At 49.3% G+C, this 19,742-nt stretch overlaps 1 protein-coding gene across 1 annotated transcript in view; it reads left to right on the forward strand.

Moving 5' to 3' along the window:
• Window positions 1-1,712: 1,712 nt before the first annotated feature.
• The window catches only part of SLC12A8 (solute carrier family 12 member 8), a 54,130-nt gene continuing 36,100 nt past the window's right edge, over window positions 1,713-19,742 (forward strand). Inside the window, exons 1-4 of the mRNA XM_009290997.2 lie at window positions 1,713-1,781; window positions 2,588-2,734; window positions 5,674-5,865; window positions 9,464-9,695. Of these exons, the coding sequence (XP_009289272.1) occupies window positions 1,713-1,781; window positions 2,588-2,734; window positions 5,674-5,865; window positions 9,464-9,695 (640 nt within the window). The remainder of the gene's footprint in view (window positions 1,782-2,587; window positions 2,735-5,673; window positions 5,866-9,463; window positions 9,696-19,742) is intronic.

Below are 19,742 nucleotides of genomic sequence, written 5' to 3' on the forward strand. Positions count from 1 at the left end.
ACACCCACCTCGCTACAACCTCCTTTCAGGTAGTTGTAGAGAGCGAGAAGGTCTCCCCTGAGCCTCCTTTTCTCCAGGCTAAACAACCCCAGTTCCCCCAGCCGCTCCTCATAAGACTTGTTCTCCAGACCAAATGGGATTCAAGAGCTGGGATTCAGACCGTGATGAAGAAATCCTGAGTGACCCAAAGTAGTTTCTGTGTGTCTCTGTCCCTGTGAAATGGGAAAAGCACATTTCTGTTGGTTGTCTTGTCTCCATAGCTTGCAAGCTTGAGGAGTCAGAGATTCCTACACTGTGCCCTGGTAAATTGGGTCTGTGGTCCCAGGTAAGGTGTCCAGCCATTGGTACAAGCCTTGTGTGATCATGGTTGGTTCTTATAAGCATGTGAGCTCAACTGGCCAGGAAACTGTGTCGGCCCCAGGAGAGCCAATGATCCAGACAAACTGCCCTCTCCACAGCTGTGGAGCATGTTTTGCTTCCCTCTGGCTGCAGCCCTCTGTGTTACCTAGGCATGGTGTAGCTGTGCTGAGAAACAGCCAGAAAGGCTCTGTTGGCAACTGGCATGGGAGGCTGTGGGCAACTGGTTGATGGCCATCACAAGACCATTTGGGGGAAATTAAGACTTGCAGCCAGCTGGAGGGAGGTGTATAAAAGCCGCTCTCCACAATTAGAGGGAGATCTTCCTATGAAAACCAGCCCACGGAGGAGAGGAACCAGCAATTTTGAGGCAGAGGAACACTTGTGCTAGCTTTCCCCGTCTGTAAAGATGTGTTAAGTTATCTTTGAAATAAAGCCTGATGCTGCTTTCTTGGTACGTAAATGGTGTTGAATTAAGCCTGACCCACTGCCAGAGCCTGCCTGTGGCAGGTACAAATTTGAAGTCGGGCCACTACAGGCAAGATGACTGTACCCCCAAGGGTGGGTACGACCATGAAGAAAGGCTCCTGCACATCGGTGCAGGGGATGTGGCTGAGAGCATGAGGAATGCAGACTGTGGGTCTGTGGTGGTGGACACCTTCAGCTGTTCCAGTTCTATCTCTCTGTCATACTGGAAGAGGGTTATAGCGGGGTGACGAGGTCACTTGTCGGGGAGAGGTTACATCGGCAGGTCTCTGGTTTGCAAAAGGTACAGCTGAAGGGGATGTGATCAAGGCTGTGAAGTGATTAGTGGTGCTGGGAAGTAAATAGTTCATGTGTCCCATGTCACTGGAGGACAGGAGCATGCAATGAAATTACCAGGCACCAGATTTAAAACCAATGAAAGGAAATACTTTTCCCAGACAGCACACAGGGAAGCTGTGGAGCCAGTGCTGCAGAATGCTGGGGACGCCAGGGGTGTGGATAGATTCAGAAAAGGCCACCAAGGGCTGTTAAACATGGGGCTGATGATAGAGCCTGTGCCGCGGGCAGGCCCTGGGAGGGTGCTGGGGGAGTATTGCTCTCTGCTTGCTGTGGTTCAGTATCTTGCTACGAGCCGCTGTCGGCTCCGTCTGGGTAATAGCCTTGTGCTTCTGCAGACTAAGAAAGCAACAGTTATGTCTTCTGTCTTTCCTGCTTTCACAGTAAAGTGCAATAAAACCATGAATCTTCTACAACGGAGCATCCAGCACTGCAGGAATTTGACCAAGGAGAATAGCTGATATTCTGCTTGGATCAGCCTCCCCTGTTGTAGAGCTGCACGTTGGGCAGGCAGAGGCAACGTGAAGGATACGATGTTCAGCCTGAATGGTGCCAGAAGTGAGGGATATGTCCAAGAGCTGTTCCACGAGGAAGCACAGCAGGTATGCAGGAGAGCATTTCCCTTCATAGCCCAAGTTTCCATCTCCGTGGTCTCTGTACCTACTCCTGGTCACCTCTGTGGCAGGTAAACAGGACTGAAGTAGCAAAACTGCCCGTCTTTTTGCTACGTAAACCTGAGATGTATTATTTAGAAAGGGAAAGAGGGGACTTGGTTTCCAGAGGGCAGGAGAGAGCAGTTGCAATAGGAAAACTGCTGTTTCCCTGGAGTTTCAGGTCTCAGGTCCAGCAGCTCTGAAGTTCTCTGGTGCCCCAAGTACCAGAGTCCCGTGTCTCCTCTAGAAGCGTAGTGTCCTGGTCAGAGATGACTGTGTGTGATGGGAAGACCATCTTAACCTACTCTGTCAGTCCCAGTTGGTCCAGCCTCATTTGTCATCTCATCTAAGAGACTTCTCCAGTGCACTGAGGACCCTGCTTGTCTTGGTGGGGTGCTTGGCAGGGACAGAAGGAGAAGCACAGTGTATAGCTGTAGGCTCTGTAAAAGACCCCTTGAATCGTGTTTTTGGTTCATGTAACGTTGCCAATGGGGTTAATTCGGTGAGTCTGAGTAGGATTCTGTTGCTGCTTATCCTACAAGGATATAAATAGGTTATTACAGGGAACCCTCTCTTTCAGGGCCCAGGGATCCCGACAGCTCTGCTGCACCTTCATCTTAGAGACAACTTGCAGCAAAGTGGTGTCTTAGCAGCTGTTGGTGGCCATCCCACTGTTGGTGGCTGGCTGTTGCACCACTTCTACAGCCTGCCTGTAAAGCATGAGAGGTAAAACTGAAGGCTCTGCTTTCCTTTAGGTATCTCAAACACAGACCAAGCCCTGGTGGAAGATCCAGCTGTTTGTGTGGGAGCCGGTGCTTTTTGGAACATGGGATGGCGTCTTCACCTCCTGCATGATCAACATTTTTGGAGTAGTTCTTTTCCTGAGGACGGGATGGCTCGTGGTGAGTGAGTGCTGACTTGGTTGAATGTGTGAATAGGCATTTTCCTCCTCACCTCCTTACCTCGTATCTCCATGACCACCCAAGTGTTTTGGATTCTGTGCTGTTCATTATAGGTGTTGCTTACGTCCTCTGGTATTTTGTAGCATTTCAAAAAGTTCCACTAAAATGTAAAGCTGAAGTGGTCTTTGTGAGTGGTTTCCTATTTTAGCTTTAGGAAAGAAAAAGAAAAACACAACAACCAACCTTGACAATGAACAGGGACACCCTGGTGTTGTATTGTTGAGACAAAATAACCGCTTTTCAGGTAAAGCATATTGCCGTAGTTACAGCTACTCAGCCATCTTCCTAACACCACTGAAGCAGGTCTCTTCCAAATGTGTCAGTGTTAGAGTCCCCGATGTCTTCAATGGAGAGTCCTCAGTCAGGTGAAATTGTCATCGCTGTCAAAGGGACTTCCACTTGTGGATCCAGAACAGTATCTCACTGAGGGTCAGAGCCTGGAAGAGTCTCTCTGCTCCCCTTCTCATGCAAAACATTGTGTTGTCCCTTAAAATTTCCCCTTAGAAGAAGGAAAGCTCCCCCAGGGACAGGTGGGATTTGAGCGTCGGGCAGAGTTCGTGTCACAGGCACGAGTTCGTGTCACAGGCACGGTGGACATCTTCCAAAAGGAGCAGGAAGACACTTGCGTTGTAGACAATGCAAGTTTTAGACAGGAAGACACTGTATTGAAAATTGCTTCGCTGGAGGCTTTGAGGGGAGCTGCAGTCGTGGTGGTGGAGAAGTCGGGATGATTTTCCTAGCTCCCTTTTCCTCCTGATCTTATTTCCTCCACGTCTCCTTTGAAAGCAAGTTACTGCTGGAGCAAACGCAAATAAAAATAAAGCCAGTAAATAAAAGAAAAACTGAAACAGCTGGAAGCTAGCATAAAAGGGAAGGGAGGAGAAGTCCCTTTTGGGTTGGCAGAGAGCTGCCCTGGCAGAGGACGGTCATGTGTCGAGCTGTTCGCAGAGTCAGGCTTTTGCTATAGATTTCCAGAGCCGGGGCTGGTAAAGCTTTGCAATTCCAGGAGACCCTAATCTTGCTGAAATGTTCGACAACTATTGTAAAGCTGCACTAACCCCTTCCAACACGCATGCATAAGTAAGCATCAGTGTTTAATGGGGGCTTTTTCTTCCCACTTTCTCTGCTTGCTATTGTTGCTGTGAGTCCAGCCTTCCTCCCTGGTCTTCGTGTTAACCCTTTCTTCTGTGGGAACCATTGAATTGCCCATTAACTAGCTGCTGCCATAGCCTGGTGCCACCAGCAGATTCTGGAAAAGCCCAGGGCTACGTGTATGTTTGCATATGTGTGCTTTTTTTTTTTCTTCTTTTTTTAACTGAAGCTTGTTGTATTTATTAACCCTATTAACCTGAGGGTAAGCTGTTGAAGAAAAAGAACAATTGTCCTTTTAAAAAAGGAGTATCGGGTTGTAGCGGGCTGTGGTGCTGACCCAGCCAGCAGCTGCGTTTATAGCAAACCTTGGCTCCATTCCCTACTGACCAGATAAAGCCCCTGTCAAAGGCAGCGGGATGCTGAACCAAAATAGGATTTTATGATGATAGCAACATCCTGGATATGTTTCTGTTGTTTCACAAAAACAAGAAAAGAAAAAAGAGTTTGGGATTTCAACCAACCCCAAAGCTGAGGAGCAGCCTTTTAGTGCTGGTGATAAACAAACCCCATCAAGGCTAGCGTGACCTCAGAAATGAGCATTGCGGGAGCAGGAGGAGAGGGAGCGAGGCTGGAAAGGAGTGATGTGGACATGGCCTGTAATATGAGTAAAGACAGGAGAAGGGAAGCCAGACGTTGACAAAGTGCTGGGCACTGGAGGAGATTTCTGATCGTACAGTTGGAATCACTGTGCACTGGACTGAGCGATTTGTCAGCAGGGGAAGGTGGGCTGGAGCATGAGGGAAAACTTTTGACCCTGGAAAATAAATTACAGCCATGTGCGAGAGCGTTGGAAGGTCCCGAGCTCAGAAGAGGTGCTTGAATGCTTTTGGAGGTACTGAGCACCTTCTCTTTCTGCAAATCCGACCCAAACTGAACCCCCCAAAATAGAGGTGACGCTGGCCCTTAAAGCTGCCAACAGGGACCTGCGGCTGGGTTTGTTCAGGAGCTTTTGCTCTTCACCCCACAGCGAGACCATGGCTGGTGCAGCAGCTCCTCCCGGGGCCCTCCCTCCGTCCCGAGCAGGAATGAGGTTTTTTTCAGCGCGGCTGAATCCTCTGCACAAAACTCCCCCGAGCACAGGGAGAGCGAGAGCCACCTGCCACTCGGCGTACGTCCTGCAGATAAGGCCCCGCGTGCGCTGGTTTATGAGAGTGTTATTTATCTTCCACGCTGTGTTGCCTTTGGGGTTTTGTTCTTTGGTATCTCATTGTTTGGGAGGATCAGAGCTTTTAAAGGTAAATGTTCTGAAAAATTAAAATGCGAGCTTGATGCTGTTAATATATCAGCTGTCGCAAATCCCAGAGGTTCAATTTCAAAACTACTTTTTGTTATGAAAGTGGGTTTTTTTTAAGCATGTCATTCTAAAACATGCAAATAGGCGGTGATCCCCTGCCCGTGGTGGCTGAATCATTGTTTGACCTCGGTTCTTTTTAAACCAGAGGACAAAATCAGTGATTCATGCAGGAGCGTGGTGACAGAGCAGAACCTGCTCGTGCAAAGGTCTGTCCAGCCCCAGGGCGAGGCAGGTCTTCTTCAAAGGGGCGCTAATAGGAACTGTAAATTTGGCAATCTGTTATGTTAATAAGTAGGGGTGTGTGTTTTTCTTTTAACTTGTAATGACTCCAGATTCATTGATCACTGGTGGCTAGAAGCGGATAGGTCCTTTTTCTGTCTCAACAGAGCTGGTGTGAGTTGATCTTTATTTGATTTCTTTTTTTTCATTCCAGGGAAACACTGGCATTGTAATGGGCATGTTTCTGGTGTCCTTTGTCATCTTGGTTGCCCTGGTGACGGTCTTATCTGGAATTGGGGTGTGTGAGAAGTGCAGCATCGGAAGTGGAGGAGTCTACTCCATGATTTCTACTGTCCTTGGAGGTCAAGTAGGGGGGACCATTGGCCTCCTTTATATTTTTGGCCAGGTAATAAAAAAAAAAAAAGTTATTTAAAGAAAATTTAGAAACTTTGCAATGCAGATACTAATCTTGTGCTTTCCTGCCGCAGGAAGCAATGCTCCAAGTAAAATCCGAGTAATGCTCCAGTATGCTGGACAGCATGGGAGAGCATCACAGGGAGCATTCAGCCCCGCTCTGCTCCCCAAGAGCAAGCCTGTAAATGGCAATACGCCGCCTGGCATGGGTCACAACGGTGGAGGAACTGGGTGTCTGAATAAGCAAACCGTGCACGACATGCCCTCCCATCCCAATTTACCCCCATTGCCAGGACATGCCCTTGCTGGCGAGAGATTTGACTTAAACCGAAGCGGGAGAGGCCAGAGCGGCCACCTAAAGCACAGCGAGCAGCTGTGGGTTGGCAGGTTGGCCTTGGTGTGCTCCCCGTGTCCTTAGGGACCGGGCAAGCCTTGGCCGCTTCTCTGCGGGAGCCGGCAGAAGTGGTGCTGGTATGGGAGGAGAGCTGGGCAGCAGTAAGGGCCACAGCTAATGGACTTCTTGAGATCCAAAAGTCACAGTTTTGGGTTTTCTGAAAGGCCCCAAGGAGCCATCATGATGGTAAAGCACCGAAATACACAAGTAGTAAACATAAAGAATAGAAAGTAATCTCTTAAACCTGCAGTTACTTAACCCCCTCCCCCTCTAAAGATGTTATGAACAGTATAAAATGTGGTGAGCAGAGAAGCATTTTTATTGAGGTTTGTTTTTAACTGACTGGCTTGCAGCAATCTCTGAAAACCCTTAAAAACCCCCAAACCAAAAATAATCCCCTCTTCTCCTTTCACTCCAGATTAAAAGCAAGTGTCCATAAAATACAAACTGAACACAGTTACAAGCCAAGATATGGAAATGGGCCACACATGAGAATCCTTCCTGTCATATTTTCCACTCTCCCTCTCCAAGCGGACCCCGTCTGGGAAAGCAATCAGGTTGCAGCCTGTCCTGACGGTCGTAAAAGCTGGGCTGCGGCAGCCCCGGCCCCTGCCTAGGCATCCCGTGCGCACGGGAGGCTGCGGGGTGGGAGCTGGCAGCTTGCTTAGGAACGCTTTGCCTGCTCCCGAAAGCTGATGCCTTTCTCTTCTCTTTGGCCGTGTTTTCTGCCCAACGTGCTTTGCACCAGCTGCAGGCTGCTCCCCCGCTACAAGATGCTCATGGAGCACTGTAACCTGCGTCACGAGGCGAGTCCAGCCAGAAACGGGGGTATTCCCCATTCCCTGATCTGACTGGGGCAAGTGGGGAATGACTGGCCACGTGCTGCTGATGCCTTGGGAGATGAGAGGTGGCGCAGTGCCCTGGGGCTGCTGCAGAGGTGGGCTCCTGCTGCATCAGCCAAGGTGAGCTGAGACCCGCTTGGGCTTTGTTGTCCTCCTGGAATGCTCCTGAGGAGAGGCTTAATCAGATTGCCCTAAACGATGCAGCATGCGTCTACTAGGTCCTACGGAGACCGATGCGTGTTTGGTCACCGCAGCTCTAACCATGAGGCCGGGGTTCGGTGCTTTTCTCTGCAGTCTCCTTTCCTGGAGTGGTTTGCAGTAAGACCTGTCTGTGCAAGCAGAGGTTTTCCAGGGTCCAGCCCTAAAATGCCAAAAGCAAAGATAGTGGCAGCGCTTGTCTGGGTCTTGAAAATCAATTATGTTCCTTGCCCAGCAAAATGTGTGGTTTACAAAGGCTTGTAAGGGACCGATTTCTGCAAATTTCAGCCTAGAACTCAGTTCTGATTTCAAGACAGGTAGTTGATGAGAAACCAGCCCGTGTCACAGTGCCACTGGGGCCCTGGCCATTGCTGTGTGCGGAGCAGCAGGGTGTTTGTGGGCACCCAGCTCCTCCATTCTGCAGGTGATGCTCATGGTTCATCAGAGGAAAGGCTTCAAGGAGACTTGCGGTGCTAAGACTGTCAGAGGCTTGCTCCGCTCTGCTCCCTTCAGAGTGTCCTTGCACATTGCCGTCCTTGGCGTGAAAGGAAAGAAAACTTATTTAGTTAAGAAAATTTAACTTCTTCAAAAACTGATGCTGGTCAGGTACAGGGAGTTGGGGTTAGGTGATACTGCTTTCTGTCTACAGGGCTTTTCCTCATGTGAGCGGCAAGAACTGCACCTGGTTTTAATGCGTTTATTGGAGCTAGATTCTGTTTGGGGTTTTTTTGGCTTCAGGTCTCAAGTGCAGTTTTTGTGGGTGCTCCAAGCAGAGCTGTGCCGGCGCGGGGTGTTGTCCTCTGCTAGCTCAGGAGGGACCTGTTTTCCGGAGAGAGCACCCGTGTAGGACATGTGTGGTCCACTCAGTGGTGGTGTAGGCCATGCTACACACAAGTAAACAAGAATACATCCACTTATTTGGGGACTACCCTGCAGAGTCTGAGACTTCTCTGGTGGAGACACTCACGGTGGGGCTACCAGTGAGGAGAAGGAGAGACTTTCAGGGTGTAGTTCACCCGATCTGTGCTAGGTGTCTTCCTATGATGGAAGTGAATCCTTCTCCAGGATCTCCAAGTTGTAGGTGTCTGAGTCTGAACAGGTGAATCCCACGCACCTTGCTTGCTGAAAACCATGCATGAACCCGCATATCCTGGGTATGGATCAGGTTGTCCCGAACACCCTCAGTGGAGCGGTGGTGGGTCGGTCCAAGGGGGATCTGCAGCAAAGGAGGGGTCTGCTCTGACTCTTGCTGGCTTGGGTGGGGGTTTTTTCCCTTCCAGTCGTGTGGGAGCCATGCTTCACATCCCTCAGCCATGGATGGGGATAGTGGGGTCACAGGACCCAAGGTCACACCACCCGTGCCGGTGTGCAGCTGTGTGCCCCAACCTAGTTTGCCGGGGATGCCATGCACTGGAAAGGGCTGTTGCTGAAATGTCAGCTAGTGGGAACCTCTGGAGGGAAATGTCCTGGTATTTAGGATTGCTGCTCCACTGTGGGGTTTGAGGCCTGAACCTGTGCTGCAGATGTCCCATCCTGCAGACTCTCAGCCACCCGGGGCAGAGCGCATGTCCTGCCCTGCAGCAACACAAACAAGCATCTTTCCCAGGAGCTCAGGGGGCATGGCTTGCACAATGCATTCTCCTCAAAAGTGCAGGCTCCGTTCCAGCAACGAGATGGGGAGCCAGTGAAACATCAGACTTTACATCCAAACTAAACAGCGAGTTAAAAATAACCCCTGGGAGGCAATGAAGGGGGAAGCAAACTGCTGTTCTTCAGGCAGGTGTTGAACTGGGACCCTTTACTTCAGAGAAACAGAAGAAGGGAAGAAACTTAGAGGTTGACTCATCCTTTTCTCTCTCGGAGAAGCCAGTGTGGTTTCTCCTGGAGCATTAATGGAGGGTAAATTTTAAAGCCAGCGGAAAGTTGCTGGGCCCTAGCACCCGGCCTTCTCTGTTTACCCGGGCAGTAGGTATGCTGCCTGGCAGTGTGCTGTCTTACAGCAATAAGGTTCAGTCCCTGTAGGCCAGAGTAACTTTAAAGATTGTATTGTGACAGCAAATGTCTGTCTGAACAGAGACCCCCCCAGCCCAGCATGGGGGCTGTGGATGGGGATCCCTTGTTCTCCCACGGGGTACTCAGAGAGCTCTGTCCTTCAGTGCGTTGCAGGTGCCATGTACGTCACTGGCTTTGCAGAGTCCATCGCAGATGTCCTGAGCCTCAGCAACATCTGGGTGGTGCGCGGGATCTCCCTGGCTGTCCTGCTGGGCCTGCTGGGGATCAACCTGGCCGGGGTGAAGTGGATCATCAGGCTCCAGCTCCTGCTGCTCTTCCTACTGGCTGTCTCAACGCTGGACTTTGTCATCGGGTCCTTTACACACCTTGATCCAGGTAAAACTGGGGGTTCAACACATTGGGGTCAGGAGGCATTAATCCCGCAGGGTTTTCTTCTTAGGTGTCTTTGTGAAGTTACACATCTGGACAGAGGTAGAGTTCAGCGCTTCCAGACATGTCCCCTGTCCTTTGGTACCAATCTTTTAGAGGCAACCCATAATTTTGCAAGGAGTAAGTATTTCTAGAGTATGACTGAAGATGCCTTATTAATTTAGGTGTTTAACCGCAGGAATCGAGCTCTCTATATGTGCACTTGTTGTACTTGTATTGCACTCGGAGGTTTTCTAACAACAGAGAGTGGCTGTGTTTGCAGTCGCTCTGTAGCCTTCTGCTGTCTAACCCCGCGTTAAGCATTGTGCCCATGAAAACGGAGGATTGTGACTTCGTATTAAGGAGATCTTCTCCCCAGAGACCCCTGAGGTCACTTAGACCCTGGCTGTGGTGAGCTGTGCCACCAGCACTGGCCCCAGGTAGCACACCACTGGATTTGCTGCCCAGGGCCATGCTGGGGAGCTGAGGAGGGAGCTGGGTGGGCTGGGGCAGGTGACTGCTGGGGTTTCAAGGAGCCATGGGTGCAAGTCTCCCCCGTTAACCTTCCCCAGCCTGACTTCAGCCTGCAGCGGCGGCTCCAGCTTGGGCAAGGCGGAGGTTTGGGGCTCCCACCTGCGGCCCTGCTTGCATCCCGAGCCCCCTTCCCCTCCCTCCATCCTCATCCCCGAGAGGTGTTTGCAGGGAAACACATCTCAAGACGCGGGGAGCTGTGGTGGAAGGGGTCCACGAGTGCTGCAGCAGCCACTCCAGCAATACCAAAGTGTAATTAGCTGAGTAAACAGAAGGTGTCACCTTTTTCTTGGCTTCCCCTGTGTCCAGCAGCACCTTAGGGGGTTGCAAGTGACCTGCTGAAGTCGGTTTAAAGGAAAGATCTTCAGTTTTGATTTAGTTAGGATTCACCTGCCAAGTTGGGTGGCAGGAGGTGAGTCACGTAGGTGTTCATAGCACCGATGGCATGGCTGTGTTTTCACACTGCTGTGTTATTTTGTGCTGCCGATACAGTGTACAAGGACGATGGGGTGGGGGCAGAAGCCGCTGCACCAGCAGCTGCTCCTCTCTCGGCGAGAGCCTTGTGGAAAGGCGTTTGCATTTTATATTTAGTATGTAAGAAATGTCCCAAATGAAAGTGGCAAAAGTCTCAGCAGACACTTGCAAACGAGAACGAAGCGAGGACGGTTGTGCTCTCTGTGGCATGTTTTGCGGAGAAAGCAACTGACCTCCTCCAAACAGCTGCATTTCATAGGAAGTTGTTTCCTAAAGGAAACGGGGGGATGGTGGCGTTTGCATTTCGGTGGTGCTCGGAGGAGACCTTTAATGTGGACCTAGAGACCTTTCTAATAGTAGAGAGAAAATGAATGCTTGGGGTGGGAGCTGATGGTAGGAAAGTGAACATGGGACCAGGAGGAGAGGATTAGAGGAATACAAATGTCAGCAGGAAACATGCCCAAGTTGAGGTCAACGTAGTTGTCTTTGATTTCCTCCATTGCCGAGTACTACGTCATTTTCTTCTGACAGAAAATAGAGAAAGGAAAGGAATGAACCAGTTGAGCATCGCAGATGCTGCAGTTTAGCCATGGCTGGCTAAAGTGAGGAGGGTTTCCAGGGTATGGAAGAAGGTTGGGCTGATGGTGGCTGGATCCAAGCCCCAAACACCAGTACCCCAGAGCAGCGCTGCCCATATGGTGGGACCTGCGGCCGTAAGGCTGGCTGGGGAGAGCTGTGGGTTTCTCTGCTTTTACAGACAGCTTCCGTGTGAGAGAACGGTTTTGAGTCCAGGCTGAACAGTTGGTTCCTCCCAAGTCCTGCATTTCCCCAGAAGGCCTCTGAGTGGTGTGTCAGCACCAACGGTGAGCGCTGGGCTTCAAGAATCCTTCTGTCTTGCATGCTTTCTGCACGGCATGGATGGATGCTTGTCTCCTGGGTGCGATTGCACCCGTCAGCAAAGCATCCCTCCTGCAAGGCAGCGCAGGAGGCTGTGGGTGGGATGTGCAGGTGTTGGTGAAACTCCGTTCTCGAGAGTTGGTTGATGGCAGTGGTGGGGTGCGATGCATCTGAGCCCAGCACCTGGGGAAGCATTTGAGACCCCTTTGGGGTGGGCAGTCAACTGATCACCTCTCCGCAGCCTTCACGTGCGTGCAGTTGTTTTGGGTTTGGTTCTTCCACTGCAGCGGTGACTGAGATGCGAAGGGCAGCGTGCAGGGAGAGCCACGGGAAAGGTAATTTTTGGGGACAGACCTGTGAGCTGGAAAGATTTCAGCTGACATCTTGCCTGGGTTGCTTCCTTGTTTTATGACACGTTTATGGGGTCTCAGCTTGCAGCATCAGGTCTCGGTCTCCGAACCTGTAAAATGGGCCTCGTGCAGTCATCTTGCCTTTCCTGCTCCTACCATGGCAGCCTTTTCCCTCACTTCACATTTCCAAGTGCTGCACACATACCAAAGGACTGCGCATCTGCCAAGCAGCAGTTATTTGGATTTAAATAATCTCCAGGAATGCCTGTCCATCTTGAAGGTCTTAAATGACTGCCTTTGTGTGGTTGCACTGGGTGGAGTCCCCTGCTCTTCTCCTCATTCCCTCAGCTCACACCCAGGCACACACCAAATCGGATATTGTCCAAGCACTCACTCCCTTCCTGTGGTTTGCCTTTATTTTTAGTTTGAGGACGGAGCGTGTTTACACAAAAGGGGGCTTCTCAGCAGGGCTTCCCGCTGCTTTTTCTCCTTTTTTTTCTCTCTATTGCTGTGGCTCGCTCCCACTCCGAGAGCCGGCTGGGCTCCTGCAGCCCGGAGCTGGGGCTGGAGGAGCTGAGCAGTTCCAGCAGACAGGGACTGCTCAGGGTCGCTTGTCCAGATGCTGCCGTCCCTGCTGAGACTGCAGGCAGGCCTGCCTGCCTGCCTGCTCCCTGCCGGGCTGCGGCTCCCTCTGCCTGGCCCTGAGGGCTTTTGCTCCTTTCCGCAGGCTGCCTGCAGGGTGGGGTGGGACTGGCTGATTTTTTGGAGTTAATCCTAAATCCTCCCCTTGGCTCTGGCTGGCTGGCACTTCCCGTGGGGATGGGTCAAGGTCCCAGGCTGGGATCTTGGCCAGGGGTGGGTGGCGAGGATCGGGGCTCCCTGTGCTGTCTGAAAACCAGCCTCTTCGAGCTGTCTCCAGCCGCTCACCTTAAAATTCAGTCCCACTTCCAGAAACGGAGACCCCCGTGCTCCTTCCTCGGGATGGAAAACATCTGTATTCTCTTTCTCCCTAGGCACAGCTTAATGCTTTTACCAAACCTAATGCAGGTGAATTGAAATCAAGGCAGCACTCGACTTCACGACCCATAACCAAGACCCAGAGCTTGCTGCATGGTAGCAATGCAGGGTTTTCTTGGCTTGCGTACGTTTGCATTTTGATTCTGGAGGTCCATACCTCAAAATCAGCCTGAGTTATTTTGGGGGGAGCAGTGGATGTAAAGGAAAGGATGCTCCTCTCCGTGACCAGCTCCTCAGAACAGTATGTGAAACTTTTTGGCCTCTTCACGTCCCGAACGTTAGAGTCATGGAAAAAGAAGATAAGCCCGCCGTTAATGCCCACTCTTTTATTTTCCTAGCATATCTCTGCTAATTTTTGTGTAGGGTGACTCCCAAATACTCCCTTTCAATTAGGCGCCTGCTTTCCTGTTTTGGCAGTGGCTCTCAGGTGCCCTGTTGAAGCAGAGTGGCTGTAGGAGTGCCGGGGGGGGGTGGTATTGGGGGGAGAGTTGGTGTTAATTTGATTGCACTTTGTTGGGGAGATGAAAGGAATCGCAACATGAGCAAAAGGGGCCTGACAACAACCTCTTAAATGCCTGGGGAAGGGGGGGGGGGAAATAAATGATTTTGTTGGGAATTCATAATTGGAGGGTGGGAGACTGACCCCTGGGGACCCCCAGGGCTGGGACCCCCCGTCCTGCAGCAGACAGTGCTACATGCCTGGGGCTGAGCCCCTCTCCTCCCAACTGGGGAACCCGGGTAGTTCATTTCTCAGGGACACGGGGAGGCTTGAAAGGCACGTTGCTGTCAGGGTGCTTCTGCTTGGGACTATTTTCCATGCAAACCACATCCTTTGTGCCACCCGCTTCAGCTTTAGCTTCCCAAAGCTGCTCACACAGAGCCCAGAAAACCCATTTATTATCCTTACTTCTTCCTCCGAGGATGAGTCCTTTGGAGGATTCATTCCCTTCGGGCGCCCTGCGGACGAGCTGGGGGAGCTGATGCTCTCCCGTGGGTACCACTGGTGAGGAGCTGTGGGAGAGGAGCTTCATTTGGGGCTGCTCCAGCAGACAGGGAACCTGCAATTGTTAAAGTGATTTATGTATATAAACACCCTGGTGGTGTAAAGATGCCTCAAATGGTGCCTCAGGAGCTTTGATGGATTGAATTAATTAAATGTATTCCCACATATTTAATAAGAAAGTGATCAAAGTGTCTTAATCGGTGGCTTTTGCTTGGCTCTGGGTTGTTTTATTTTATTTTTGGGCACGAGGGGTGTGCCCCAATTTCATAAGAGAGGGTGCAGGAAGGATGTGTGTGTCAGAAGATGATCTGCAGCTAATCCCAGAGGCTTTATCCAGGCTGATTGCTGACTTCCTGGCCTGAGACACATCTGGAAACTGGCATCAAATTCCAAGCAGAAATCACTGAGCAAGCGGCAGCAGAAAAAAAATCCCACTTTGCTACCGAACAAGGTAGACACCATGGTGAATAAAAGCAGGAGGCTGCTAATACGCTCTTTATTTATTAAAAAACACGGGATTGCTTTCCCCAGGTTTTTCCAATTATAGCGCATTGAATGGCCCTGACATCACTCTTGAGCTGTGGCCAGCCTATTCAACAGTCTGGCGAAGACATTTATTAACTGGTTACCTGCCAATTGTCTGGGCTAGGAGCTGCGGAACAGATGTGTTTTGAAAAGTGATAACATTGTTAGGGGCCTTATTTAGATAGTGAGAGGAAAGCTACACCATTCTGTCCAGGCTCTCTGAAGTAGCTATTTAAAGCAGTTTATTTAAAAAAAAAAAAAAAAATTAAAAAAAATTAGGTTGAGATGTAACTTTGCTGCGTGGTTCCACTCTGCAGCCCTGTTTGTAGGTAGGTTTTCACGGTGCTTCCTTGCTGGAGGACACCCGCCAGTAGGACTTTGTTGAGGAGCAGTGGTCTCGCCTGCCGGCGGATGTTCGGAGCGCCGGTGCAGTTGCTGCTCGCCGGGGGCCGGGGCTGGCATCCCTGTGCCCCTGCTCCGCCAAGGCCAGGCGGGATTTCTGAGCCCACTGCCCTGAAGCATCTCCCAGGAGGTGGGTAAGGAGGAGGGGAGGAGAGCTCAGGGCCTGCCGGTCCCTGCCCTCCTGCACCTGCCGGGCTGCGCTGGGGATGCCATGTGCATCTAACCTGCTCTTAAAAATTTCCAGTGATGGATCCTCCGCTGCATCCTTGGGGACCCTGCTCTAGTCACAGCTATCTCAGGCTAACCCCCACTTTCTGCAGCCAAAACCCACTGCTTTGGGTCTCTCGAGGACTTGGGGACCAGCTGATGTCCTTCCTTTCTGCATTAAACCACCTTGCTTGGAAGACCTCTTGTGCTCCTCTTCAGTCTTCTCTTCTCCAGGCTGCACCATCTGAGTGGCCGCATGGGGCATGGGAGCGAGCTGCCTTCTGCTGCGTGCTGCCGAGGAGGAGGAGGGTCCTGGCCTCGTTTGACACCCTAAAACGTGCCACTGCTCGGTGCCATCAGGGCCAGGCTGGCCTGGGTCCATCCCTGGAGCATGAGAGGGTTTGCTGAGGTTGTTACAGGTTTAAACTTGCTTAATATGTAATACTGCTCCTGATCTATACAGGAGATTTTGTACACAGTTAATTTAACCTTTAATTTCTTTGCTGTTTCCGTGTGAGGCAATGCTAAGCTTGTCTTCCTAGACCTTGTAAATAAATCCTGAAATACCTCGGCTGGCTTTGTCCCCGGCTAGACGCTGCCTTCACGTGGGCTTTCCCCACCCACTCCCCCCATAAAACCTCCCGTGCAGGCTCTCTGTTCAGCAGCAACTCGTTTAATGCTAGGGACCTAATAAAACCGACTGGCTTGAGTAAGATGTATATCATCCCATAATCTCTCCATCTCTCCCTGTTGCTGTGCTTAAACGGGACAGCTTTATTTAATTGCATTGATTTTTTTTTTTCTCTTTTTTTGGTGCCACTACATGATTGTTTTCAAATGATGGAGATATTTTACCTCCTCTTTTTTCATTCCCCCAGTGTTTAATTCCAGTCACAGTTCAGCTGTGCCCTGAATCAGCTTTCCTTATTTAGGGATTTAATTTATGAAGATAATTTCTAGATATTAGATTCATTCTCCAGCTGCTTCACTTCTAGTTTGCATTCCTCTCCTAGGCTAAAGAGAAAACTTTGCTTGGGATGTGGGTCCTTATCTACTGTTCATCATCATCTCTGCTGGCTTGTATTAACAATTTTTGGCCTTTTTTGGCTGTAGGTAAGAGATTTTAGCCTGGTTGTACCTTCACTGGCCTGGATGACGGCCTGGTGGTTCTTGCTAGCTTTCTTTTCTACTCAAAGGGGAATGCATTCATTGAAAAATGTGATTTTGGTAGGGAAAATGTATTCTCTGACTTAAACTCAATTCAATTAATAGTTTCAAACAAACAAACAAACAAAAAGTCCTTTTAGGTGACAACATCTTGCTCAACCTTCCCAAAATCAAACATTATTTGATTTCCAGTTTGATTTGCAGTCTGAAACTAGACTTGAAGCTGTAGCTGTGTGTGTTGTATAGAGGATAATAAAACCTCCCAAAAATAAAATCAAACTATAATTTTGGACACAGAATCAAAAAAATCAACAAGTAGAATAGTTTTCTTTTGAAATACCATTGTCATCTGGGATGACAGAAGTACGGGATGCTCTAGTCATGAGTATGGTAGAATACTCTGTAGACTGTGGTAGAAGACTCTGTAGACCATGGCAGGGGCCAGTGGATTATGCTACATTTTGGTTAACTGCTTTCTTTTGAAAGCTGGGGTTTAAACTTGCTTAATATGTAATACTGCTCCTGATCTATACAGGAGATTTTGTACACAGTTAATTTAACCTTTAATTTCTTTGCTGTTTCCGTGTGAGGCAATGCTAAGCTTGTCTTCCTAGACCTTGTAAATAAATCCTGAAATACCTCGGCTGGCTTTGTCCCCGGCTAGACGCTGCCTTCACGTGGGCTTTCCCCACCCACTCCCCCCATAAAACCTCCCGTGCAGGCTCTCTGTTCAGCAGCAACTCGTTTAATGCTAGGGACCTAATAAAACCGAGACTGGCTTGTAAGATGTATATCATCCCATAATCTCTCCATCTCTCCCTGTTGCTGTGCTTAAACGGGACAGCTTTATTTAATTGCATTGATTTTTTTTTTTTCTCTTTTTTTGGTGCCACTACATGATTGTTTTCAAATGATGGAGATATTTTACCTCCTCTTTTTTCATTCCCCCAGTGTTTAATTCCAGTCACAGTTCAGCTGTGCCCTGAATCAGCTTTCCTTATTTAGGGATTTAATTTATGAAGATAATTTCTAGATATTAGATTCATTCTCCAGCTGCTTCACTTCTAGTTTGCATTCCTCTCCTAGGCTAAAGAGAAAACTTTGCTTGGGATGTGGGTCCTTATCTACTGTTCATCATCATCTCTGCTGGCTTGTATTAACAATTTTTGGCCTTTTTTGGCTGTAGGTAAGAGATTTTAGCCTGGTTGTACCTTCACTGGCCTGGATGACGGCCTGGTGGTTCTTGCTAGCTTTCTTTTCTACTCAAAGGGGAATGCATTCATTGAAAAATGTGATTTTGGTAGGGAAAATGTATTCTCTGACTTAAACTCAATTCAATTAATAGTTTCAAACAAACAAACAAACAAAAAATCCTTTTAGGTGACAACATCTTGCTCAACCTTCCCAAAATCAAACATTATTTGATTTCCAGTTTGATTTGCAGTCTGAAACTAGACTTGAAGCTGTAGCTGTGTGTGTTGTATAGAGGATAATAAAACCTCCCAAAAATAAAATCTATAATTTTGGACACAGAATCAAAAAAATCAACAAGTAGAATAGTTTTCTTTTGAAATACCATTGTCATCTGGGATGACAGAAGTACGGGATGCTCTAGTCATGAGTATGGTAGAATACTCTGTAGACTGTGGTAGAAGACTCTGTAGACCATGGCAGGGGCCAGTGGATTATGCTACATTTTGGTTAACTGCTTTCTTTTGAAAGATGGGGATTTGATCGACTTGGATTGGGCTTTGTCCCAAGCAATACACAGAATAACTCTGAGTTAGAAAGGAGGTCACTCCAACGAGTCCAAAGGATATGTGTCATCGCCGCTGCCGCTCAACTGCCATTCATTTTCCTCCAATTGTTGTGCCTTGACTCAGCCTAAATTCTGATTTCTCAAGGTTTTTCATTGGAGAAGTTCTGCAGAACCTCCCACAACCAGGGACTCTGGGTATGACTTCCAAGAAATACCACTCTATAATTAATAATAATATCTCATTGATGCAAACTATTTTCCTAGAAAAAGGACGAAGCAAGGAACGTTTTACTTCTCATCCTCTTTGTAATGAATAAAAAAAATTTCTGCTGAACAAGCCAGGTAGTGGATACCGCATCAAAAAATAAAATAGTAATGAAGGATTTTATATATTATGGCAAGTCTGGTGCTTAGCATTAAATAATATAAAACATAAGTTCAATTTATAAAGTTGAAATACCCATGTTAAAATATTTTCCTTTTTTCTCCTAACCAAAACTTCAGATTTTCCACCTGCAGCAAATACCATTTTTTGGCTTTTTTGCAAAAAATAATTAAAACCCACCAACCTGTAGAGACAGAATAAGTGCCAAACAGCTCTACTAGCTACTTCCACAGGCACATTCCTGAGTTTTCCTTTATTTAAGCAGTGCCGAGGTGCTGGGCTTTCGTGATGAGGAGCTGCCCGTGTGGGCGTTTTCGGGCTCTGTGTGTGCTCTTGTGTAAGCTGGTGGTTTTCCACTTCTCCATCCTCCTGAGAAGCCAAGGTGGAGATAAAGCAGGCACACAGGGAGTTGGGCAGAAATTGGCATTTCCTTCCACCCAGCCCGGTCCCACAGGAGGCGTGATGCGGCTGGGGAGAGCTCAGGGGGACCGTAGGCTGCTTCGCGATATGAGAGGTGACAGCATCCCCCAAACGAAAATTGCCCCATTAGCTAAATATGAACATTGGAGACAGATTTAAGCAGCTCCCTTTGTTTATTCTGCCTTTTGTGCTGTTTTTAGCTGTTGGCCAGCACCCATTATTGCAGGTCCATTGGCTTTAGGGAGAGGAGGATGCTTGTGACCTGATGGGCCTTGTGGCTGGGATGCTGCATGAGGAGATCGGGGATGGAGCGTGAATGCATTTACCAGAGGGGGAGGATGTGAATACTTGGGTTCATCACATATGCAAAGGACTGATGGTCCCTGAGCAGGTTTTTTTGCAGATTTTCTCAAACAGATTGCCTCCTGGCATTTCTGCTCTAGGCTTTCTTGCTCGCTCGAGGGTTTTCACTGCACGAATCCCATGCTCCTCCATGCCTCTTGTAACACGGCAGACCATTGCACCAGCCGGTCTTAAACCTCTTTCCAAGAGCATCCTGCAGCAGGCCGGGCTGCAGGGCACGCTGCCGAAACCCCAAGCAACTTCAGAAGAGGTCACCTGCTGCGTCCAGAGACTTCGGAGAAGAGCAAGACAAGTGAGTGCTTCCCCTCGACAGCACTGTCGGTCTCCACGCTTGCTAATTTGTCTGCTCAACTGAGAAATATTTATGCACGGGGGTGATTCATTGCCCTGCAGCAGGGCATCGGCGCGATGCCTGTCTCCATGCCGGTGCTCGAAGCGTGATCTAAATACCCTGTTTTCGTCCCTGCCGGTGGTGGCCGGGGCAGACAGGGGGGGGGGGGGGGGGGTGTGGGGG

The sequence above is a fragment of the Aptenodytes forsteri genome, unplaced genomic scaffold (genome assembly GCF_000699145.1).
Source record: "Aptenodytes forsteri isolate BGI_AS27 unplaced genomic scaffold, ASM69914v1 Scaffold29, whole genome shotgun sequence".
NCBI classification, from domain to species: Eukaryota; Metazoa; Chordata; class Aves; order Sphenisciformes; family Spheniscidae; genus Aptenodytes; species Aptenodytes forsteri.